At 38.1% G+C, this 26,176-nt stretch overlaps 1 protein-coding gene across 1 annotated transcript; it reads left to right on the forward strand.

The window, feature by feature from the left end:
- The first annotated feature begins 986 nt into the window (after positions 1 to 986).
- On the forward strand, positions 987 to 21,670 carry LOC127620147 (pleckstrin homology domain-containing family O member 1-A-like). Its single transcript, XM_052093260.1, has 6 exons — positions 987 to 1,529; positions 2,036 to 2,182; positions 9,502 to 9,642; positions 10,568 to 10,672; positions 11,354 to 11,452; positions 19,712 to 21,670. The coding sequence occupies exons 1-6, from the start codon at positions 1,503 to 1,505 to the stop codon at positions 20,762 to 20,764; spliced, it is 1,572 nt and encodes a 523-aa protein (XP_051949220.1). The 5' UTR covers positions 987 to 1,502; the 3' UTR covers positions 20,765 to 21,670.
- Positions 21,671 to 26,176: the final 4,506 nt, after the last annotated feature.

Here is a 26,176-nt window from a genome sequence, read left to right on the forward strand (position 1 = left end):
AGTTCGACATAACAGGCCATAAGTTGGTAATCAAGCAAGCTCACAGGGTTCTGGCTCGTAGATCGGCTGAGGGAGACAAGCCCCGATCAATCCTGGCCAAATTCCTGAGATCATCCGATAAAGATCTTGTGTTACGCGAGGAGCAAAGGAAAGCTTTCTTGGATGAATCACAACATTTTTTGTTCCCAGACTTCAACGGAATATCGCTTTTGCACTGATGTTCCCTGCCAAACTGAGTATAAATATTAAGGATGCCCGCAAAGTATTTTTATGCCCCAAGCAAGCACTGTCCTTCATAAAAACATTGGAGTGAGTAAGCCATTTGGTGTTTCTCAGATGATATTCTATTATTCATCTCTGACCCCACTAGATCTATGCCTTGTATCCATTTAATTATTGGTTCCTTCTCTAAGCTCTCAGGTTACTGAGTCAATTGGTCTAAATCCAAAGCTTTGGCTCTGACAGCGTTCAGCCCAGTAACGGCTTTTCAGCAGGGCACCTTCCAGTGGCCTAAATAGGGCATTAAGTATTTGGATATTTTATTCCCATAAATTTTGTCCGATTTAGTTGAAGTTAATTTTGACCCTTTAATAAAAAGGTTTTCGAGTGATTTGTGCAGGTAGGCTTCATTACATTTATCTATGATTGGCAAGGTCAACGTTAGTCCAGCCCTGCCTTCTGGTCTTGTTCGAGGATTGTTTTTTTTTTTTTTCGAATCAATAAAAAACAAACACAACACAAGGGTTTAAAAGAAATCTTTTGTAACACTGCAGGACTATTTAAAATTAAATAGTGAAGGGTGATTAAAATTGTTATTATTATTATTATTATTTAAAATTGTGTATTAAGTGTATTAAAATATACACTTTCCCTTATACATTCATGTAAATTTGATCCTAAAATCTAGATATTGACTAAACCATTATCATGGACATGTTATGCATCCCATATACTGAAAATAAAAAGATAAGTGATTTTATTTCCTTGTTGAAAGTACTGTATATACTTTTCATTTTAAGAAATCACATTGTAAAGCTAAATACATTTATTGGCCATACATCACTGAAAAATAACTGTATCCGTTACCGTGGAAGTAAGCTGATTTGCAATGTGTTTAGATTAATGAGAAAAAGAGAAAGCGCCTGAACCTCTCAACATGTACCGTGACATCACTCTGACAGCTGTGCTCGTTCAATAGATGTAGCAGTCGAGCTCTATAAACGGGAATAACCCCCACCAATCTGTTTCAGTGCAAGCAACAGCATCTCAGGGAGTCACCCAAGCCAATGGAGAGCTTGTGCCCGCGTTTTGCAAATCGTCAATGTAGACAGGCAGTCAAGACCTGAGAACTAGCAGTTCATCCCATCCACAAGAACACCTGCACGGAACAGAGAGCAATTTATAATAAAGAGGAAGCTAAGAGTCAAGCAAAAATATACCTCTTTCTTCTAAAAAGAGGGACAGAGCGCGGAATATCGGAAGAGACACATTAAAGGAAAAGCATGAAGAAAAGCCATTTGATCAAACGGGTGAGAATTTTATACTATGATTCTATGAAATGTGTTGTAGCTATACGTGAAAATAAACCCGTTTCTATTACACGTGGACTGAATATAATACATTATATGCATTTAGATAAGCGTGTTTTTGTTTGTTTTTTACACTGATTTTATTAAAAAAATGTATCCGTGTAAATTAATTTTGTTATCTCCTTTGTTATGATAAGGAATGTTAAAGTCTTCCATATTTACCGGTTACACTTCCCATGCACTATACAGTATGTGCCGTAGTAACCCCTATGGTGATGTGCTCTTTCATTCCAATTAACCTAATATTTAATTAACCACACCCAAACGGACAGTAAAGCATTTTGAAGGGTTACTTTTTTCTTCTAAATTATAGACCGTGGCAGCGGCACTAGGCTAATATCGCCAAAAGAAATCTATTTTAAAGGTGCAGTGTGAGAGATTTGTTTGGACAACAGTATTATGTAAGACAGTTGACACATTAACTGGGTAACTCTTGCAACATTCAGGGTCTTCAAGATGCCAACCAGCCATCATCGCAACCGGACAAAGTAGGCTGGATACGCAGGTTCTGTGGCAAAGGGATATTCAGGGAAAGATGGCGAAACCGCTTTGTGATGCTTAAAGGAGATCATCTGTACATATTTGAAAAAGAGGTGAGTTATGCAGAAGTTAGACTCTAATTTCAAATAATGCATCTTGATGAGCAACTTAAGAGTGTTGTTGTTCCATATATCAGCACGCTGTAATTCGGCTGTAGGCACGATCTCGCTTTTATTCAAAATTATAAAAGTTCCAACAAACAGGTAAATAAGATTAGACCTTAATAACTGATGTTTCAGACAAAAATGTATCAGTTCATGCATTTTTTTTCCCGCCAGCAAAAAAGTTCCAAAAGAAACCAAAGTAGCCTTTTAAGCACAATTTTGCTGTCTGCACTTAACTAGTGGTGTTGTATCCTTCCTAATTTTTTAAGTCGTTTTGGACAAAAGCATCTACTAAATGAATAAATGTAAATGTGTTTTGTTCACAAGTGAATCAGTGTTTTGAACAAATATTTTAAGTGAATGAATCGTTCTCAATCACTTCCATTGTTTTGGTGGTGAGTGAATCTTTTTTTTAACAAATCAGTTGTGTAAAAGATTGAATGACTCACTCATAACATTAAAGACACTTATTTGTTGCCACCTACTGGAGTAAATATACAATTTCCAGAAATGTTTACTGAACGAATCAGTGAATGAAATCAAAACGAACAATGAATAAAAATTTCCACCGGTATTCGGTAATCCACGAACACAAAGAAGCGGAGTAATACAAATAGTGAAGTGTCCAAGTGGAACGCTGCTCATCCAATCAGAACAAACTGTTGTATTATGTTCATTAAAGGTGTTCATACAGTTCTGTCACTTCAATTACTTAATTTAACTAATAAAATGGGTAACACTTTTCAAGTATACTTTGTTAACATTAGTTAATGCATTAGTTAAAGTGATGGTCCCTCCAAACATTTTTATTTTCTCATTATTTACTCCTCATGCCATTCCAGATGTGTATGGCTTTCTTCTGCTGAACACAAACAAAGATTTTAAGAAGAACATTTCAGCTCTGTTGGTCCTCGCAATGCAAGTGAATGGGTAGCAAAATGTAACTACATAAACTACAACGATTATATAGTCAAACATTCTTGGGGCCTGAATGCTTGCCAAAAAAAAAAAAACCCTGTTCTTTATATTAAGGGTATGCTCTTGCAACATCATCAAAGTAATCCCTTTGATGAGCTGTAATTTTCCAACGTATATTTCATAAATAATTAAAATTGAAACCCATTTGTGAAGCAAATTATACAGAGCTTTTCTTAGTGTAGATTCTGAAACAGGTTAATGGTTACGATCAATATTGCCTGTGCTTGCCTTGTGTCATGGATATTGTGTCAGTACCAACAGCAAATACTATAGATCCCTAAAGGTTCTGAAAGTTGCTAACAACTAATGAAATTAGATGCCAATCGAAGAGCTCCTCAGAATTAAATTTCTGTTTTATTGTAGGAACAACAAATCTTTCAAATTGAATTAGTTGTTTACTTGAAACATGTGCAGAGGAATGGTTGTAATTTTCATGGAAGTGTAGCAGCTTGTTTTTGTCACTGCCTTTAGGCCCTCATCACTTTCACAAACCCGTCACATTACAGCATATCATCATAGGAAACTATACGGGCACTTCAGTAGTGCCCTGCTTTTTCTCATTAAAGTGACGTAAATGGTTTTCAGAGTTGCTAAAGCAGTCACCCATCCCTCATTCACACAGCTGTGGTTTTTGATGAGCAACGTTATGACTTACATATAAAGGTCGGAAACCCAGCTGCACCTGTCTCTGTCCCTAAGGATCCTCTTGGCCCTGAATCCAATGGCATGCTATGAAAAACGCAAAAAACAATAATACAAAAAATAAAACACATCATGTCATCACCTACACTCAGTGAGCGCTTTATTAGGAACACCTGACATCTACTTATTCATGCGATTATCTAATCATCCAATCATGTGTCAGCAGTGCAATGAATAAAATCATGCAGATACAGGTCAGGAGCTTCAGTTTATGTTCACATCAACCATCAGAATGGGGAAAAAATTGATCTCCGTAATTTCGAATGTGGCATGATTGTTGGTGCCAGACAGGCTGCTTTGTGTATTTCTGTAACTGCTGATCTCCTGGGATTTTCACGCACAACAGTCTCTAGAGTTTACTCAGAATGGTGCCAAAAAATAAAAAATAACATCTGTGAACAGAAATGCCCTGTTGATGAGAGAGGCCAACCGAGAATGGTCAGACTGGTTCGAGCTGACAGAAATGCTACGGTAACTCAGATAACCCCTCTGTTCCATTTTAGTGAGCAGAATAGCATCTCAGAATGTCAGAACACGTCGAGCCTTGAGGTGGATGGTCTACAACAGCAGAAAACCACATTGGACACTTTATTAGGACATAGTGTTCCTAATAAAGTGCTCAGTGTGTGTATATGAAATGTTCCTGCAACCAATTGAGTTTGCACCCATGTATTTTGTTTTGACAGTGGTAGAGAAACAGACATACCCGTTTTATCTTTAAGGTTATCCATGAACAGAAATAGTGATGCCTTGTACTCTAAAAGTATCAGATCTTAATAGCCTTAGCAATTAGGGCACAGTTTATTCTATATAATTGCTTTACTATATTTAATTTATATTAGTGGAATAATTAATGTCAGTTTTCCTTTAATCTAAATTAATGTTCCCATCCTGTCCGAATCTCAGTGCCACTCAGTGAAATAAACCTTTTATAAATGACTAATAAAATAATTTGTTTTAAAAATATATTTTTGTATTGACGCTGACTACCACTCCTGGAGTCACAAGTTTGAATCCTGGCTGTGCTGAGCAACTGCAGCCATGTCTCCTAATCAACCAAATTGGCCCGGTTGCTAGGGAGGGTAGAGTCACATGGGGTAACCTCCTTGTGGTCGCGATTAATGGTTCTCGCTCTCAATGGGGTTCGTGGTAAGATGTGCATGGATTGCGGAGAGTAGTATGAGCCTCCACATGCTGGGAGGTTACCCCATGTTGTCATGCACAACAATCCGCCACCGGATTGAGCTGAGTAACCGCACCACCATGAGGACCTACTAAGTAATGGGAATTGGGCATTCCAATTTAGGGATAAAAAAGGGATACAAATTTAAAAAAGACAATTTTTTTTTATTGGTTTACCTTCAAGGGCTGTTGGCTGGTCCCCACAATGTTGGTGATTTCAAGTTTTACTATCCTTGTGAGGACATTTGTTCCCCGCACTATATTCAAAATTCACACACAAAGAAATACTTTGTTACAATGAAGTGAAGCTTAACAAATGTGAATGGTTCCCATTGTGGTACATTATTCAAACATGAATTTGCCTGTAAACTGGGCTTGACTTTGATGCAGTTGGTACCTTCATTTAAGTATTATTCTTTTGCAAAGTTATGGAACTTTGTTTTCTTAATTAAGTACATAAAATAAAATTTGTAGTTTTAGATTGTAAAAAATAATATTAATCTTTGGTTTGAAGACTATTTGATAATCTTATATTCTTAAAGAACATTAAAAAATTACATATTCTATAGCCATACTTATAGTAATTAAAAAGGTCATCACATTTTCAAAAGCTGAGGGTAGGTCTTTATATGAAAATATCTTCTCCCATCCGTCACTATTCTATTTATCTATCCACCAGTCAGCCAACCAAGCTGTTTATAGTATCAGAATACAATGTCAGCAGGTTGTATTAGTCTTAATATGTAAGCTACAGGACTGTCCTCAGGTGATTGCAGCTTTCAGGCTCTTTGTATTGTCTTCCAAGGCTGTCTAGTACTGACAGTGATACTCCTGCGTTTGACTTTCCTTCAGTGTTCAAAATAGCCTTGTCCTTGCTAGAGTGATGTCACTTAACATAACTCTTTAATTGCTCTCACTCATATAGAATAGTAAGTCACCCCTCATGCAACACAAGCTATGGACTGCACAATCCTTTCTGACTCCCAAGTGCATCACTTGAAGTTTGTACAAGTAGGCAGCTGAGCAATTATAGCTGTTGAAAGTGCCTCCATTCATTCTCTCTCTATATGTCTGGTGTAAATAATTTATACCCTGAAGTTCACTTTATCCAGGGTGATGGTCATGGTTGACCATCACATGTGTAAATGGATCACATTTAAATGTGCTGAAGATTTACTTATACACAGTGCACAGACATCTCTGTAAATGTGCCAGTATTTCCCAAATTATATAATTTTCAAGACATTTGATTATTGAATGTCCATGACATATGCATTGTATGACCTGTATATCTTATATTAATCAAACAATAAGCCATTAGTTTAGGCTGTGCTTTACAGGGATTTTACCTGGTAAGGGGTGTTCTAAAAGGCCCGATATGGTTAAGGTGTTTATTGAAATTATGCCTATTTTAGGAAAGTTGGTTCAATAACACCAATAACCAGATAACAAAAGAATTTCAACATTGATTTGAGGGGATTCATCAAATCTATTTTCCACCTTTAATTCCTTCTTAGTTGTAGTCAGTGTCAGAAATGAACTTTTCCCATAAGAGGAAATATTTGCCACCTGGCTTTGATTTTCAGTGGCACTTCATACCTTTTTAAAAGCTATTTTTGTTCTAACCAAATAAGAATATACAGTGTCATCTTTTATGCCAAATTCTTAAATGTAAGTAATCAATTAAAATAAATTCTCAATATGAAAAATTAGATTGAGAATGCATTACCTCTTAACCATAAATTCAATCATCATCAACTTGTTCAATAACATGTTTATCTATGCTTCGATAGAAGAATTCATTAAGGGATGCTTCACCCAAAAATAAAAATTCATAATTTACTCATCCTCATGCCATTCCAGATGGATGAGAAAAAGATCAATATTTAAGTCCTTTTTTACAATAAATCTCCGCTTTCACTTTCAAAATGTGAATGTAAAAGTGGAGATTTATAGTAAAAAAGGACTTCTATATTGTTCTGTTTCTCACCCACACCTGTGATATTGCTTCAGAAGATATGGCTTAAACCACTGGAGTCTTATGGATTACTTTTATGTGGTGTTTATCTGATAAGGTCTGGTCACTATGGACCTGCAATTAATATGCTGAGATTTTCTTCTAAAAATCTTTGTTTGTGTTCAGCAGAAGAATGAAATGTATACACATCTGGCATGGGATGAGGGTAAGTAAATGATGAGACTGTTTTTATTTTGGGGTGAACTATCCCTTTATTGGAGCATTTCTTACCCCCATATTTTGAATTTGGGATATTTTTGTCATGAGGCCCCTTTCAATTCTGACCCTGGTTGTAGTAGAACTAAAACTGGGCAACCGCTTTTACTGTGCTAGATTTTATTCACGAATTTCAAGGACAATGGAATGTCGAGAAACCTGTCCATGTTGGCATCTACATTACTTGGCTTGCTTCCAAGTGACTGATGCATTTGTGGCAAAATTCTGTAGAAATGGCTGCACAGCCTTTGATGCCAACAAGAAAAGATACGTTAAGTGTTTTCTTCTGCATTTTAAAAGTTGATAAAAGCCTGTTTATTTTGCCATCCTCACTATGCATGACTATATGACTAAGTTTAGGCATGCAAATCTGAATGGTGCAAGCTGATATGTTCTTTGAACTTGTTATCTGTTAGCCAATCAGCTCACTCACATGTGATATGTCCAGAAATAGGAAACCCCTGTTTGAATAGAGCACCACTGCATTATAATGTAGTCCTGGCAGTGTGAGAGTGATTTTAAGGTTGTAAGGCAAAAGCAAAGTGAAAGAACCCAGCCTTATAAAATACCTGTTCACAGTGCCGTGAAAATCAGCCTTACTCAGAAAATCCTCTGGGATTTTTGGATAAAAAACATCAAGTGAATGTAAAATTAATTGGAGCACTCCTTACATTTTTGTTGTGGATGGAGTTACTGTTGTCAAAATGAAGAGGGTTGGTTTGTGGGTTATTTTTGGAAGTGGTTAATCCAGAGATCAGGAGGGCCCCCTGCTGGGAACGTGCTGTGCCAATAGTGGGAGAGTGAAATATTGATGTGGGGAAGAGAGGCTCTTTTCCTCCAGGGGTATTTTGCCCCATATTAGCATCACTAGTATGCTATTTCTCAGAGTGTGCACTCACTCACATTTAAATGTGTGACCCCAGGAGACCAGCTGAAGGTGTGAGGTTACTCAGACTACCTTGGGCCATATGTAGTTTATAGGGAAACTTTTACCTGGATCTTGTTCTTGATTGGGAATGTAAGTGGCAGAGGCATAGATTCCGAGGTATTGTTGGGGGGGGGGGCACATGCAAATGCTTCACACCGCAACCGCCCTTAATAAGTGGTTTGTAACATGTCTGCAAACATGACCTTATTACAATCAGAATATGATATTATGGAGTAATATTTCTGTTCAGTTAGCTAGAGATATTAAGAACAGGCCGCTTTACTTGTGCTTGCTGTTTAGTTTGTGATCATGCATCACTTTGATCTTTTACTTTAATTTCAAGCTCACTGACACCAGATTCCTTTGTTGTGCATTTTGGTTGCTATGGTGAATGCCTAGAAACCATACAGAACTCTAACCCAAAATGTCTACCTGTATCCTTTTTCTATCCCTGTGACATTACAACTCAATATCTCTTGCATTGAGTTTTATGGCCATCTCAGAAGAAACCTTAGTGACCCTCATTGTGTCTCACTGGGAATTGAAATCCCACTGTGGGCTTTTTTATTCTCAGGTTCAGTGAAATTTACCACTTTTCCACAACAGTCAGCTATAATGAGATTGACTAGTCTTAAAATGAGGCATTTTCACAGATGGGTCACTGGCTGGATAATTAGAGGAGGAGCTGAACTAACCGAAACCGTTTGGACATCTGTCTAGATTTTTGATGAAAAAAAAAAAAAGCACCAGTGATAATTATTTTCCTGTTGTATTACTGTATTTGGCACAGATTGAATAAAAAAAATTAAGCTTTTACACCTTAAATGCGATGTGGATACATACATTTTTTGACTACCTCTGAAGTCATAAGTGTTTGGAATAGCATGAGAGTGAGTAAAAGATTACATTTTATTTTGTGAAACTATCACTTTTATTTTTTATACCATCAAGGGTACATATGCTTATTGTATATTTTTTAAACATAAATGCTTGTGTCTACATTTTATTGTAATTTTGTTTAGTGTTCTGCCTGCATGAATTGAGCGCTTGGTGAACTCACAGCATGAGCATTAATTATTGCTGTCCTTCGAGCTAAAGTCAATATGTCCCACCATGAATCACTGTTGTCTGCACAGTGGGTCTGGGAAAGCGCAGCAGATCCTGTCAATTAATAGTAGAAATGACATGTACCCTCAGGCCTGGTGATGGCCTGTGACGGTGTGCTGATGCTCTTCTTCTGTCCAGATGAAGAATGATGGAAAGACTCATGAAGTGTTTGACCTGGCACAGTACGAGCGTTCAGAGGAACTGAGAAAGACCAAGAGCCACAGCAAGAAGAACCACAGTAAATTCACCCTGCTGTGCTGCAACCAACCTGGGAACAAGGTAAGAACAAAACAAGGCTTGAAAAAAGAGCCTTAAATAATATTATAAATAAAAAAAATAGACTCAATTTAAACGTTATATACCATAATGCTTGCTTCTTGGTAATCATTTTAAACAAGAAACACTCAAAAACAAGAAAAGTAGTAACAATTAATATCAGTGTACTTCTTTAAGAGCGGTCAAAGCATAATTTTTTCATTTGCTTCCTGAAGTCATTTTAAGAATGAACCAAAGCTCACTTATAATATCAAAAACAGTAGTAATGTACTTTAGTTTAATTATTTGTTTTGTTTAATTACATCTCAACCATTTAGATTCGGAAGCAAATGGTTTTTGCAACAAAGTCTCATTAATTGGTGTTTTTGAACTGGGAAGGGAGTTTTGAATCTAAGTTACAGAGAGTGCCTCATCTCACTTGCCTGCTCCCTATGTCATGAACACGAATTAGGGCACTGGCAAGGGTGTTGATATACAAAACAATGGGACACTTATGGATCAATTAACTGCAACATGATTACAAGGTTGCGCATTAAAACACAGCTGGTATTAATCAACAACATTGCTGTATTAAATTCATTGTTGTAGATATTAAAGTGTGCAGTGCTATTATAAAACATTAATTATATAAATGAAGAAAAAAATACAATAATTTTTATCTTTTTCTAACAACTCTAATATTTAAAGGATATTGTCCCTTTCATGCACATTATGAAAAAATATAATTACAAAGAAAATAAGGCTTTATCTTGACTTTGACAAACGATTCACCCTACGTTTTATGGTGCAAAATATTTATTTTTCATTATACTCTTTTATAGTACATAATTTTTGGGAAAAGACTGTCTTAAAAAAGTACAATAGGTTTACTATCACCATGGAATTAAGGGCTATGTTAGTTATATTAAAATGGCTTTCTTTCCATTAGAGTTCCAATCTCGTATTTCTGGCTGTGAGTCCAGAGGAAAAGGAATCTTGGATCAATGTTTTAAATACAGCTATTACCAGAGCTAAGAACCATGCTCTGGATGAGGTAAGCACAGACTTTTCAAATACAAATAAATATTTTTTGATGATTAATGCTTTTTTCTAACCTCCTGCAGTCTTCTCCAACACAATATCCTTTTTTTTCCAACACCAAACATTTATTGCTTACATTTATTATCCCCAAGTCAAGTAGATTTTAAGTTTAAAAGCTGAAAGGGCTGGGATCGAACAACAATTTTACATGTTGACACTAAAATCTTCTTTGCAAAATCGCAGTTAAGGTGATACCCTTTCACGTTAGCGTCTTGTATCTACTAGAATCCAGTCTCAGCCTCAGATGGCACTCCCACACACACTTTGCTGTAGTTATAGGTCTGGCTACAGCCTGATTTCATGGAGAAACAAGGCTTTCACACAGTCTTGATTCCAATAAATAACCACAATTTGCATTACTTGAAATTCACTTGTGTGAATTTAGCAACATGTGTATATCACACCACTATTTATAAATCTGCTAATTCATTTTCACACTAACAACTTCTGGATAAGATGAAAGTGAGACTAATTAACACTTTCTAACTCTTTACATAGCTCTTCATGCCATTTAAGTCTGTTGTGTGAAAATTGGAATCCATATAAGGCTGCTAAAAAAACTGTGTTAATACAAGCCTATATGGTGTGCGTGATCGCATTTCTAGTTTACTTCAACTTTTTTTTGCCTCTGTAGGTCATGATTGAGGAGATTCTTCTGGCACACCCTACACGCGATCGAGCCAGGATCCCACTCGGGCGTCGTTTGCCCACGCGAGGTCATCTTATGGCTGTGGTGGGTGGCTTTAATGCTTTGACTGAGTCTGAGGACATTTGTCTATTTACACTGTTGTGTGCCAGTGGAAATACACTAATGGGCAATAGGTTGTTGTTTGATGCATTAGAAAATAATCTGATATGCAGCTATTAATAAAACAACTGCAACTGATGGTCATATCAGACAGAAAACTTTGATGAAGGTTTTTATGGCCATATTTTATGGAATAAAGACAATTGACAAATGAGTCAGATTGAACCATGACATTGCACAGCATCTTTTAAAAACTGTGAAAACAGTAAATCAGAATAGAGGAAAACACTTTTGGTCAATTTAAACAGAAAATTCTCATTTGAATGTGATAACAAATGATAACCGAGCCCAGACGGAGTCTGCAGGCTTTTTTTAAAGCATTTTCTGTGCTCGTTTTGAGGGAAAATCTGTGGAATTCTCTGGAAGGGATTTAAACATACAGTAGTAAAATTTATTTTTTGTTATTAATTTTTTTTTTATTGCTTCAAATCATAAAACATACAAACACAACATAAAATCCAGAATCAATTATTCACATTAAACCCCTCCCCCCGAAAATCCCCACCCGAAACAAACATGCACTACTGTGGTCACCAACAACTAGAACATAATAAATAAAAAACATAAAAGATATTCTTTCAAACAACATCAATAATACACATACCCAACTAAACTACAAATCTCTCTCCACAGCCCCTTCCCACACTTCCTGACAAACAAATCCCATTTCCCCAGCCTTCTAAAAATCATCTCTCTAAACACTGCCACACCGACCATCTCCCCGCACTACTCCCTAAACAAGGGTGCCCCAGCCGACTTCCATTCCCTGAGGATTACTGTTCTGCCAATCATGACTCATAGTCAAATTTTTGACTACATTTTTAACTATCTGTCCCCAATGTTGACAACCGTCACATCACCCAGAATACAGAGTCTGGGTCAAAAGGAAAATTGAGTGTCCAATACCTCACACATAAAGCTCTGAACCCTCAACCAAAATTCTTGGATCTTAACACATCCCCAAAAAAACATGTGTTGTGTTCCCATCTATTGATTGGCACTGCCAGCATGTGGGTGTGTCTTTAAGACCCAACCAATACAATCTAGAGGGGGTCCAATAGAATCGATGCAAAATCTTAAATTGCATTAGACTGATCCTTGCTTCTCTAGATATAGACTTGATTTTTTTTTTTTTAGATTCCTAGCCCACACTCCTTCCTCCAATACCAAATTTAAATCTTTCTCCCATAATCTCTTGAGAGAAGATGAAGATCTGTCCCCCAGACTCTGAATTAACAGGGGTAATACACCGATGCCTCGTGACCTTTTCCAAAAGCAGTAATCACCACTTCCAGAGTATCTGCCACTTTAGGGGGTGTATGCTACTCCCAAAAATAGTACAGTTGCGAGATAATGGGGTGTGACTTAACTTCTCTGGTTAGTTTAATAGAAAGGCTTTGCAATGGTGAAATAGCGGCAAGGGCTTCCTGTTAAATACAAAACCAGGGAGGTGCTTTCTCAGGTGGATGCAACCAGTTGGCCAAACATCTGAGACCGAATGCATAATAATAAAACAAAATCTTGGGTAGGCCTAGCCCACCTTTGTCAATCAGCATATGTAACTTGTTGAAATGTAATCTGGGATGTTTACTATTCCAAATGAAGGACTTTGCTATGCTATCAAATATAAGAGGAGGGGGGACATCTACAGGGATAGACTGTAGCAGGTAGTTGAATTTTGGAATATAATTCATTTTAATAACTTTAACCTCCCAATCATAGATAAATGTAATGAAGCCCACCTACTCACATCACTCAAAAAACATTTTATTAAAGGGTCAAAATTAAATCAAATCACACAAATTTGCTGGAAATAAAATGCCAGATAGTTAATGGCCTGTTTGTGCCACTGGAAGACGCTCTGCTGAAAAGCCGTTACTGGGCAGAACGCTGTCAGAGCCAAAGCTTCGGATTTAGACCAATTGACTCTGTAACCTGAGAATTTAGAAAAATAATGAATAATCCTGTGGAGGCAAGGCATAGATCTAGTGGGGTCAGAGACGAATAATAAAATATTATCTGTGTAAAGCAAAAGATTATGTGCCAAACCCCCTGCCATTACCCCAGGAAAATCCTCCTCCTTTCTTATCATGGTTGCTATTGGTTCCAGGGTAAGACAGAACAATAATGGGGAAAGTGGGCAACCCTGCTGGGTGCCCCTATCCAGAGTAAAATAATCTGAAATTAATCCTGCTACCTGCTGCTACCGGGTGTCTATGAAGTCACTTAATCCATTCAATAAAAGTATTTCCAAACCCATATATTTCCAAAACCTTAAAAAGATAATCCCATTCTACCACATCAAACGCCTTTTCAGTGTCCAGTGAGATGGCAGTGACCAGAGTTTGATCATTTGCCACTGACCACATGATATTGATGAAAGGCCTAATGTTATCAGAAGAGCTGTGGCCCCAAATAAACCCCACCTGATCTATATGTATAATAGATGTTATAAATTAATCGGTTAGCCAAAATGTTTGACTTAATTTTTTACGTCTAGCTGGTTAAGGAAATTTGAACAGGAACTCTTACACTCACTTGGATCTTTGTCCTTTTAAGAATCAGACTGATCTGGGCTTGTGTCATGGTTTGCGGAAGCTTTCCATTCTTTAATGATTCTGTATATGCTTCTAACAAAAGTGGAGCCAGTTTTGTAGCATAAGATCTAAATAATTCAGCAGCAAAGCCATCTGTCCCGGAGACTTGTCAGTAGGTAAGACCTTAATTACGTCGTCAAGCTCCGCCAAGGTTATCTCAGAATCAAGAGAATTGTTTTCCTCAATCGTCATTTTAGGGAGATCTAATGGTTTCACAAAGTTTATAATATCTTCATCAGTAGACAAAGATGTAGAACTATAAAGATCAAAATAGAATTCTTTAAAAGCATTATTAATATCAATGGCTAAGGTAAATATTTCACCACTAACAATTTTTAATGAGGGAATGGTAGAAAAAGACTCTCTCTGCTTTATATATCTAGACAAAAGCTTCCCTGCTTTATCCCCGGACTTAAAGTATGACTGTCTTGCCCTGAACAGCCAAAACTCTATTATATCAGTATTTCAGTCGGGCCATTAGATGATATTCAGTATTTCAGTCGAGGCCATTAGATGATATTCGGCGATTCAGCTCTGCTTCATCATTTTCAATATTCCCTTCCAACTCCACGAATTGTGCTTTGGTTTTTTTGATGAAGGAGGCATACTGTATGATCTGACCCCTAAGAACCGACTTAACTGCCTCCCAAGCCACACCTACTGAAAATACTGAGGACCAGTTAGTCTCCATATAAACATTGATTTCAGCCTTTAACATTTGTTGGAATTCTGGATTTTGCAAAAGGGATTAAACATTGATTTCAGCCTTTTACATTTGTTGGAATTCTTGATTTTGCAAAAGGGATACATTAAAGCACCAAATATATGATTTTGTTTTCTCCATATGTGGCAACACCTCTAAACACATCAGGGTGTGATCTGAGACTAAGATGTTTCCAATTGAGCAATCAAAAACAGATGAAATGAGGGACTCTATTTTAGAATAAATCTTATGGACTGATGAAAAAATGCATAGTCCCTACCAGATGGGTTCAAAAGTCCCCAGATATCTGCAAGACCAAGATTTTTCACATCGTGTGAAGCGCCAGTGTTGTTGTCAGTGTATTGAGCCCATCAAAAGATTGAAGTCTCCTCCAAACATAAAAGTGCATCCGGAAAGTATTCACAGCGCTTCACTTTTCCCACATTTTGTTATGTTACAGCCTTATTCCAAAATGGATTGCAATGGCTGTTCAACTTGAAAAAAGTTTGTTTGAAATCTTTGCAAATTTATTAAAAATAAAAAACGAAACAAATCACACGTACATAAGTATTCACAGCCATTGCTCAATACTTTGTTGAAGCACCTTTGGCACCAATTACAGCCTCACGTCTTTTTGTGTATGATGCTACAATCTTGGCACACCTATTTTTGGGCAGTTTTTTCCATTCTTCTTTGAAGTACCTCTCAAGCTCCATCTGGTTGGATGGAGAGAGTCGGTGCACAGCCATTGTCAGATCTCTCCAGAGATGTTCAATCGGCTTCAAGTCTGAGCTCTGGCTGGGCCACTCAAGGACATTCACAGAGTTGTCCCATAGCCACTCCTTTGTTAACTTGGCTGTGTGCTTAGGGTTGTTGTCCTGTTGGAAGATGAACCTTCGACCCAGTCTGAGGTCCAGAGCACTCTGGAGCAGGTTTTCATCAAGGATGTCTCTGTACATTTCTGCATTCATCTTTCCCTCAATCTGGACTAGTCTCCCAGTTCCTGCAGCTGAAAAACATCCCCACATCATGATGCTGCCACCACCATGCTTCACTGTAGGGATGGTATTGGCCAGTTGATGAGCGGTGCCTGGTTTTCTCCAGTCATGATGCTTGCCATTCAGGCCAATCTTTGTTTCATCAGACCAGAGAATTTTGTTTCTCATGGTCTGAGAGTCCTTCAGGTGCCTTTTGGCAAACTCCAGGTGGGCTGTCATGTGTCTTTTACTGAGGAGTGGCTTCCGTCTGGCCACTGTACCATACAGGCCGATTGGTGGAGTGCTGCAGAGATGGTTGTTCTTCTGGAAGTTTCTCCTCTCTCCAAAGAGTAACGCTGGAGCACTGTCAGAGTGACCATCCGGTTCTTGGTCACCTCCCTGACTAAGGCCCTTCTCCCCCGATCGCTCAGTTTGGCCAGGCAGCCAGCTCTAGGAAGAATCCTGATGGCTCCAAACTTCCCTTAACGGATGATGGAGGCCACTGTGCTCATTGGGACCTTAAATGCTGCAGAAATATTTTTGTACCCTTCCCCAGATCTGTGCCTTGATACAATCCTGTCTCGGAGGTCTACAGTCAATTCCTTGGACTTCATGGCTTGGTTTGTGCTCTGACATGCACTGTTAAATTTGGGACCTTATATAGACAGGTGTGTGCCTTTCCAAATCCTGTCTAATCAACTGAATTTACCACAGGTGGACTCCAATCAAGTTGTAGAAACATCTCAAGGACAATAATTGGAAACAGGATGCACCTGAGATCAATTTTGAGTGTCATGGCAAAGGCTGTGAATACTTATGTACATGTGATTCTCTTTCGTTTTTTATTTTTAATAAATTTGCAAAGATTTAAAACAAACTTCTTTCACATTGTCATTATGGGATATTGTTTGTAGAATCTTGAGGAAAATAATGAATTTAATTAATTTTGGAATAAGCAAAATTTACACATAACAAAATGTGTAAAAAGTGAAGCACTGTGAATACTTTCCGGATGCACTGTATATCATGACGGGTGCCAGCGGCTTGCAAAAACCCTTCAAGACCTATAAAAAAGCCCTGATAATCAATGTTAGGTGCATAAATATTATCCAAAATCAACCGTTGCCCTAATAATGACAATCAACAATAATGACTCTTCTTAATTTATCATGAATCTGTTTGAGACATTTGAATTGTAGATGTTTACTTATCAGTGTAATGACTCCCCTGCTCTTACTTGAGCCAGCACTAAAGAAAACATGTCCACCCCATATCCTCCCAAATGTTTCAGCTCCCTGTGTGGAAAGCTGCATTTCTTCAAAAAACATAATATCATATTTCTTATGTTTTAGAAAATAAATAACCTTCCTTCTTTTTATGGGGTGCCCCAACCCATTCACATTCCACGTGGTGAGAGACAATCCACTCATATTAGCATTTGACATTTAGAAATATTAGGAAAAAATAGATTGTGTGTCAAAAATAAAATAGTAAAGACCACATTCCAACATTAGTGCAACATTCAAACCTTGAACTTCCCCCCCAAACCAAACAAACAGAAAAAAGAAAAACATGTGCATTAAGTATTTATTCTCAATTTGGCCAGGAACATCAGTGCAAAAGCTACCTTCTGTTTCTTGCGTTCCTTCGATCATGTTTCTCTCTTGTCGAAATTGCAAAGTATGGGAACAAGAAAATGCTGTGGTTCTTCCAAGAGAGCCTTCCTTTACTCCTTGCCTCGCATAACACGAGATCTTTATCAGATGATATCATAAATTTGGCCAGAATTTATCAGGGCCTGTCTCCCTCAGCGGATCTCTGAGCCAGAATTCTGTGAGCTCGCTTGATTTCCAGCTTGTGGCCTGCTATGTCGAGCAGACTCTGGAAGAGCTCTAAGAATTTAATATCTTGGCCTTCTTTGCTCTCAGGAATTTCAATAATTCGGACGTTGTTTCGCCGGCTACAATTCTCAAGGTCTCAAGGGTCCAAGACTACCTTGGTTGTTAGCAGCTAATTCCCTCTCCAGTGACTCCAGATAATCTATCCATTTCTCGACAGCCGACACTCTTGTAACCACCTCCAGAGAATTTAATTTCCATGGCAGTGATCGATCAACATATTACAGCAAGATCCTCCAAGTCAGCAACGACCTTCTCCAGCATTGCCGACATGCTCGACAGTTGACACTGAATCTCTCCCGCTGCACAGTCCAAACTGATTCCCTGGTCTGCGGCCCTGTCTGGGGTATCAGCTTGAGCATTTAAGTGTCTTTTAATGTATCCAGAGCCCAAGGATTTTTAATTGTTTGACATATTGTCTTCATAGAACAGTTATGGAACAGGGTGTATCGAATCTCACCGGTTTATGATACAAAAAGTATTAAAAACTATAAAAATGTGCAGAGATCACTGTTCACACATACGACCCTTGCATGGTGTCACGTGACTCAGTAGTAAAATGTATTAAATGGAGTGGAGAGTTCTACACTCTTATTTGTGGCTGAAAACATGAAATTAGCCAAATAAACAAACAAACATGCAAGAGGTAGGGAAAGCATAGAACTTGTCATGTCACAATTCTTCGAGTTTTGTGCGGAATGTTGTGCACACAGATTTCATCTAGGCTGGCTGATAACATTAGTGTAAATGAACAGAACTATTCCTAATGTTTCTAAAACATATACTACACTGAAAAAACTTTAACCTAAAAAATGTGCTTCATGCCTAAATTAACTGGTTTTATTGAAGTAAAAAATATAATTTAACATATCTGCATCAACCTGAATACATTAGGTTAGACAAACAAAGCAGAATAGTAAATCCAGGCATAAGTCCTTATGGAAACATTTGCAGGTACCACTTTTTACAGTGTATAATACTTTGATCTCTTTGGTCACTGTCATCTCATACTGTAACCTGAATACATTTGGAAATGTACAATTTTATTAATACACCTTGGAGCAAATGTTGGTGTCCTAAGCGATGTTACATGGGCTTATTTGAGACTGAATACTGACACACTGTAAAACATTTTGTGGTGCAACCTAAAAAAAGCATTATTCATGCGGTAACATATTGTAATGATTTGTAGTTGAGATGGGAGACGATGGATCAACATGCAGGTTTTTTAATGAAGGTGATTAAGGTTATACAAACAACGTGGAGTTACACAACAAACCAAACAATATCAAAAACACATTAACTGCGATCTAAAGAACATACAAGTTAACATAAGAACTGACAAAGAGTGTGAGAAACGAGAGGGTATATATACAAACTGATGATTGATGAGGGAATAGGGAACAGATGAGGAAGATGGGGAACATATGGCTGTGATGAGGGCAGTGTAACATGGGAAATGTAGTATGGGGTAAACTAATAACAGAAGATAATTACTATATGAAAATAAGAGCCCTTATGAACAGAAAGGTGACAAACTGTGACACATATCAATTAACTGGTTTTATTCCATTAAAACATTTGATTTAACGTGACCAAATTTACCTGACAATTTAGGTTATATCAACGAAAGTATTTTTTATGGGTTAAATAGCAAGATCCTTGAGGTAACAATTGTGATTTACCACTTTATTCAGTGTAGTTTAATCCACTGCATGCACTTCTCAAGATTCATTTAAAGACTTGAAAAGCAACCAAACAAACTGTGTGTATCCACTCTGGGTTCCTTACTATTGTAAGTGCAACAATGTTTTGCCACATTTTTATGTGATTTCTGTAAATTTCCATTTTAAACTATCCAAACACTCTAAAGACATCCATTAGAAAAAAAGCAACAGCTTGTCTTATAATATGGTGGACAACAATGGTTATTATTGTTGGACTGACTTGTTTAGTGAAGTTCAACTGGGTAATTAATGTTTATGGTATTTATTTTGTTCTTGTTTAAGGCCTCCTCCTCCTCTGATAGAATGCTGACACTGGACTTGGTGAATGAGGAGGATGCATGTATGCTTGATGTGTGGATGAAGGACCATCAGGTCAGCCTGCATAAACTGGCTCCTGGCCGTCGACGAGCTGGCACTGATGTGTCCAGGCCACAAGCCTCCATTACAGAAAGCAAGGTGAAAACCAGCAGCTTGCCCCGCTGTAGTGAGTTCTCTTGGGGCCATGAAAACCAGTCTCACATCCTTCAAAGTGGGAATAAAATGTTCGCTCAGGGCCGCAACCGCTGTTCTTCCATGGATGACACTCTGTCCCGAGGAGAGCGAAAACCGGCCAAGAAGAATGGGCTCCAGGCAACACCGGCCCAGAGTACCATAGGTCACCTTCAGGACCTGATCACTCAGAGGCTGCGGATGACTCAAGAGCTACTGGCTGAGATCCAGGAACTGGAGCCCCATAGGGGCAGAATGGGATCTTACTCCTACCTAAGAGGCATTGACTCCCCCCGACTTCGCCATCTCAAGGGCTCTGACTCCCTACACTCGAAGGGCTCAAGCTCACAAAGCTCTCCCCACAGTAAAGGCATGGACTCACCCTCAGTAAGGGCAAAAGATTCACCTGGTTCCAGTAGGAAGGAATCGCCTCACGTAAAATCAAAGGACTCGCCTCGCTTTAAAGCATCAAAATCGTCTCATTCCAAGAGTGCATTTAGTTTCAAAAGCATTGACTCACCTGATTCTAAAGTATCAAGTTCACCCCATATGAAATGTATTGATCTGACCCACATCAAATGCTCAGACTCCCCTCTTTCCACTGGCTCAAACTCGCCCCATTTGAGGTCCACAGACCCTGCTTTTTTTTGGATCTGTAACTCACCCCATTTCAAAGGCTTGAAGAGTACAGACTCTCCCCTTAGTGAAGCTCTGGATTGGGAGAGCAGGAGGGTAGCAGCTGAGCGGTTGTTACATGAAGCCATTTCCTCTTGGCGAGAAGCAGGAGAGATACTGGGTGAGGTAAAAGAGCTACAAGCCAGACAGCAGCAGGCAGAGCAGAGTTAAACTGAAACGGCCACAACACCCTAACAGAAAAGCAGAAAAACCCCAGACCAAATCTTTAGTCAGTCATAATGCTCTCAAAAACTTGTGAGCCTTTACAATGAATGCAATGATGGAGAACAACAGTGCCCTGCTTCAGCAAGATTTGTCTATAAATCTGAGGATAATTTACCCCAAAAAATGAGTTTCTTTAATCATTTCATTTAATCATTTATTTAATCATTTATTCTTTAATCATTTACTCACCCTCAAGCTGTTTCAAAAAGAAAGAATCACTTTCTTTTTTCATTGAAACACAGAATGACAATGTAACAGATAAAGGTCTGGCAAGGAGGAAGTGGGAACTGGATGAACCATCAAAATAATGTTTAATGAAAACTTAAAAAGACATAAACACACATGGCAGCTGCGTGTGGCTCTCTCTCTCCCGAGCTGCTGCATCCGATTCGGCTTTATCCCTCTCCTCGGCTGATTAGCCCAATTGGGGGCCGGCCGTGTGCACTCACGGCCTGTCCCCGCCCTCCTCCTCGTCAAAGACAGCCTCAGTCATAATTCACTTCCATTGTATGGAAGATGCTATGAAAGTAAGAAGTGACTGAAAGGATAAAAGTCATGCAGGTTGGAACAACATTAAGGTACAGATTATTACATTTGACAGAATTATAATGACAGAATTAAAATTTTGGCCGAACAATCCCTTAAAATCTGCAAAGGTGTAGTCTTGCCATTGGTAAGAACTGGAATGTGTTGTTTAGTTAGTATTGATTCCCTTTTTTGCAGAAACACCTCAGGTGGAAAAGTTATTTTGAGGAGAGCATGATGGAAAGGTTGAGTTCTGAGTGTTTTGTGTGAAGGCCAGCAGTGATCCAATAATTTATCATATATATATATATATATATATATATATATATATATATATATATATATATATATATATATATATATAATTATTTTTTCAGAATAACTAGACATATATCCTTTGAAAATAAAATTTGTCTTGATAATGTATTTTTGTTTTGTTTGTTTTTTGGACACACTACAGTTTGAGAATCTGAGAAACTAGAGCAGTAAGTGTTGGTGAAAAATGAAAAGGACACCTATAACATGATTTATTTATTTCAAAAGTACAACATGCATTACTGGGTTAGTCTTACATGCACCTTTGCTCTCACTTCAGGTCATATGTAATAGCAGCCATTCTTATAATAAGTCCAACAGCATGATTGTGAGTATGATACCTATTGCTTTTATTCTACAGTTCTATAAACAAGACGTTAATATCGAATAACTGACATTTCAGACACAATATGGCCAACTAGTGTGTTTATTTTTGCACTGCTCAAGAAAAAATGTTGTCTACACTTTTTGCAAGACATACACCCTGTTTACACCTTTGATGCATTGCATCAAAAGCAGATAGTTCCCATTATAATCAATGAAGCTTTACACACTGGAAACATCTGTTGCTAAGCATTGCGCTAGATACTCTCTTCTATGGCTGACATGCTGCAGAGCTACTCCAACCACTTTATTTTTTATACTTTATATTTTCACAAATATCATATGTTTGAACCTTTTTGCCATACATATTTAAATAACATCTGATTGGTATAATAAAGCCAGCGTGTGATGTTTCTAAACCTGGTCTACTAGTTTAAATAATCATTTGTTTCTAACCACATTTATATGCAGTTTTAGCAACAATAACATTACAATAATAATGATATACAGTAAATATACTGTAGCTGCAAGCAGCAAATATCAGGGCTAAGCTGATATAAAGCAAGCGATATGTTGCAGTAAGCACAAAAGATACAGTTGTACTTTGTCCCTAATAAGAACACTATCAAAAAAATAGGGGCCCCTAATAAGTAAATGTTTATATCAGTGGATTTCTATTGAAAATAGAAAATTGAAAATAGTATGATGCAGGTTATTTACCTATTTAACTATTGCTGAAGTCTACTCAAGCTCACAGCTGATTGGCCCATGCTATCTGCACCTTTTTTTTAGAATATTTACTTCAACGGATGCATTCGGTGTAGACAGGGTGTTATACAAAATATTACACATGCAACACTGCTTGTCAAATCAAATTAGTGGAGCAGAATTCAAAAGATACAGAACTGCAGGGGCCTGGGTAGCTCAGTGAGTAAAGATGCTGACTACCACCCCTGGAGTCGCGAGGTCGAATCCAGGGCATGCTGAGTGACTCCAGCCAGGTCTCCTAAGAAAACAAGTTGGCCCAGTTTCTAGGGAGGGTAGAGTCACATGGGGTAATCTCCTTGTGGTTGCTATAATGTGGTGAGTTGTGCGTGGATGCCACGGAGAATGATGTGAAGCTTCCACACGCACTATGTCTCTGCGGTAACACGCTCAACAAGCCACATGATAAGATGTGTGGGTTGATGGTCTCAGACATGGAGGCAACTGAGATTCGTCCTCTGCCACCCGGATTGAGTCATTATGCCACCACGAGGACTTAAAGTGCATTGGGAATTGGGCATTTCAAAAAGGGGAGAAAATCAAATCAAAACAAACAACAAAAATAAGATACAGAACTGTTATTTGTTATTATTATTATTTTATCCAGTAAAACAAATGTTGCCACATACCTCAAAAACAGAGACTCAACTCAGTGGACCTAGCCAGCAAATACTCTTTCACATGAATTGCATCATTCTTTTTCAGATTCATTTTTTTATTTTCGGAGGCCTTGTGTTGTTTTGAAAATGTACTGTTCTGAATTTCATGAAGGAAAGCCTATGAACACGCACATTGTTATTTGAAGCAGCTACTTATTAACTTCTCTCCCATTGAATTGTAATTATGAGGTCATAATTACAGGCATAATCATGAGTTACTGATCTTAACTCAAATCAGTGGGGTGGGTGAACAGGGTCAACAACTGTCCCTGTAGTCAGTGAATGCACATTTCTGTTCCATCTGCGAATGTTCTAAAATACCTGAATCTAATTTTACAATCTATGATTATAACAATAATTGGTCTGCATGATTACATTTTTTATTAGGAAACACAAGTACCTGTTATATTATGAAACTTCTAAAAGCCCAGACTTTCACTAAATTAAGGTTATGTAATCTAAATTATGTTTGTAATCTAGGCCACAGCTTTCCAAAGCAAGCTTAACTCCAGCATGCCAGGCTTCATATGCAAAGCTTATTTGCATTAGGTTTAAGGCCAAGTGAGATCTACACTTTCTGTAGCAGAAATCTTGACTTAGTCACTATCTTCATTGCTTTACCACCCAAACTCACACATGTTGTTTAACAATAAGATTTTTACTGAGCCAGTGTAATATGATTACTGTATAATAACGGTGGCAAATTATTGCTCTGATTATGTGACAAAACTAAAATTCTGAATCAAGCCAAGTTAACTTTACTCGTATTTCTTAAATAGTAACCATAGTTTAATGATTCATTTTAAGATCACTGTAACTATGGTTCAATTACACATACTGTGGTATTTGGTATGGGAAAATTAGTTGGACAAACACATTTAGAAATTATAACATTTGCTGGTTTCTTTCACTCACCTAATAGATTTTTTTTATTTGAATCGATGACATTCCCACCAAAATACCATCGTTACATTTGGTGCTACTATACTAAAATCATTGTAAAATTTTCATGAGGGTTGTTCCAAAATCCATCCATCCATCCATCCAGAATATAACACATCTGTACAATGATGCACTTAATGCATTTAGATGCGTTCATTCTGAGTAACAGCCTGTGTACACCAGTCATGTAAATATATGTAGTATATTCATGCAAAACATTCACTAAACACTTTAGGGTATGATACATATTAGGGTATGATACAAAACTGAGTCATCCTCTTGGCCCAGTTCCAGGTTATAATGAATCAAGTTCAGTGTACAGAACTTGAAAGTCTAATCATCAGGATCAAATGCAAAATGCGGTTTGTTCTTAGAGAAGTAGTTGTTGTTATACAGTGCCTCTGGCATTATAAACATAGCACTAAGGTTTAAAATAACCCCCAGCTTTGCAGCACAAAATAAATCGCAATAATGATCAAAACACATGCAGTGTTCTGGTATCACTTTACAATAAGGTTAATATGTATACACATTCACATGTATAAATGCACATTAACAAAGCTTAATAAATGCTGTAACCAAAATATTGTTAATTGTTTGTTCATGATTGCTAACGCATTAACTAATGTTAAGAAATGGAACCTCATTTTAAAGTGTTACCAATATTCTTTGTTTTGTTATGAGCAAGATGCAAATGTAAATATGTCTGCTGCATGTTACCATGTTGTTATGGACTACATCAATTGCATTACACAACATAGTACAAATACAATTTATTTAGCCTCAATTACAATTACCTTCGGCCCCTGGTGGACGGAAACCCTGCCAAGTTTTTGGTGGGCGGTAGGGGTCTCCCCAACCCCTGGCAGTGCTAATCGCTTCAGGGGGTTGATTGGGAGCCCCTCCTCCCCTCGCGGTCGGCGGCCATTCCTCCGCTTCCAGGCGGCCGGGCTCCTCCATCCTCCGGCGGATGGCCGGGGCTGTTCCGTTGGGTTGGATGGTAGTGGCGAGGACCCTACTACGGCGCATCCCTCCTCCTTCCTGGATTTCGGCACCAGTGTAAAGGGACTCATGGAAAGGAGGAGGCAAGAACCGGATTGACGATATAAATATTAGTTTTTAATGAAGAACTAAACAAAAAGACAAACACACACAGGTGTCTGACAGCTGGCCTTTATCCCTCTCTGAGGCTTGATTAGCCTGATTAGGGGCCGGATGTGCAAAATCACAACCTGCCACCTGCCCTCCGCCCTGTCACACCCACTTTCCTTTCCTCTCTTCTCACCATCCTTAATAATCTCTGGGGCCCTGGAGGTTTAGCAGTACATTTAAACACATTATCTAATAGAGAGGAGTTTTGTATTAAAATGTGATTATGTAGGATCAAACATGAGATGCAGGACTGTCCCAGAAGCCATACATTCAAAGCACTGCTTTCAATACTTTTTTGGATTGGGAACATGTTAACAGTCTTTTAGCTGCTTTCACAAATGAAGGGTGATTGTGTATGTATGCAGTGCCTGAAGTGCAAGCATTTGAGTTGATGATCCACTACACCTGGTTCACTCGGAGGCAACGGTTCATCTGGGCCAGTGAGAGCTTGTATACCTGTGGGTTAAGATGGGGGTGGAGTGCTGCATTGTGACTTATTAGCCTAGCAACATCTGGTTTTAGTGTGCTTCTACCGATTGAAATAAATTAATAGAGACATCTCAGAGACAGTATAACGGGTTGAGTTCAGGGGCTAAATGGTATTGCCTTGCTCACCCTTAAATTATATTTCTTCATAGGAGAAGGCTTAGAAAGAATTGCTGTTGAATGTGACCTA

The sequence above is a fragment of the Xyrauchen texanus genome, chromosome 26, assembly GCF_025860055.1.
Source record: "Xyrauchen texanus isolate HMW12.3.18 chromosome 26, RBS_HiC_50CHRs, whole genome shotgun sequence".
Classification (NCBI taxonomy): domain Eukaryota; kingdom Metazoa; phylum Chordata; class Actinopteri; order Cypriniformes; family Catostomidae; genus Xyrauchen; species Xyrauchen texanus.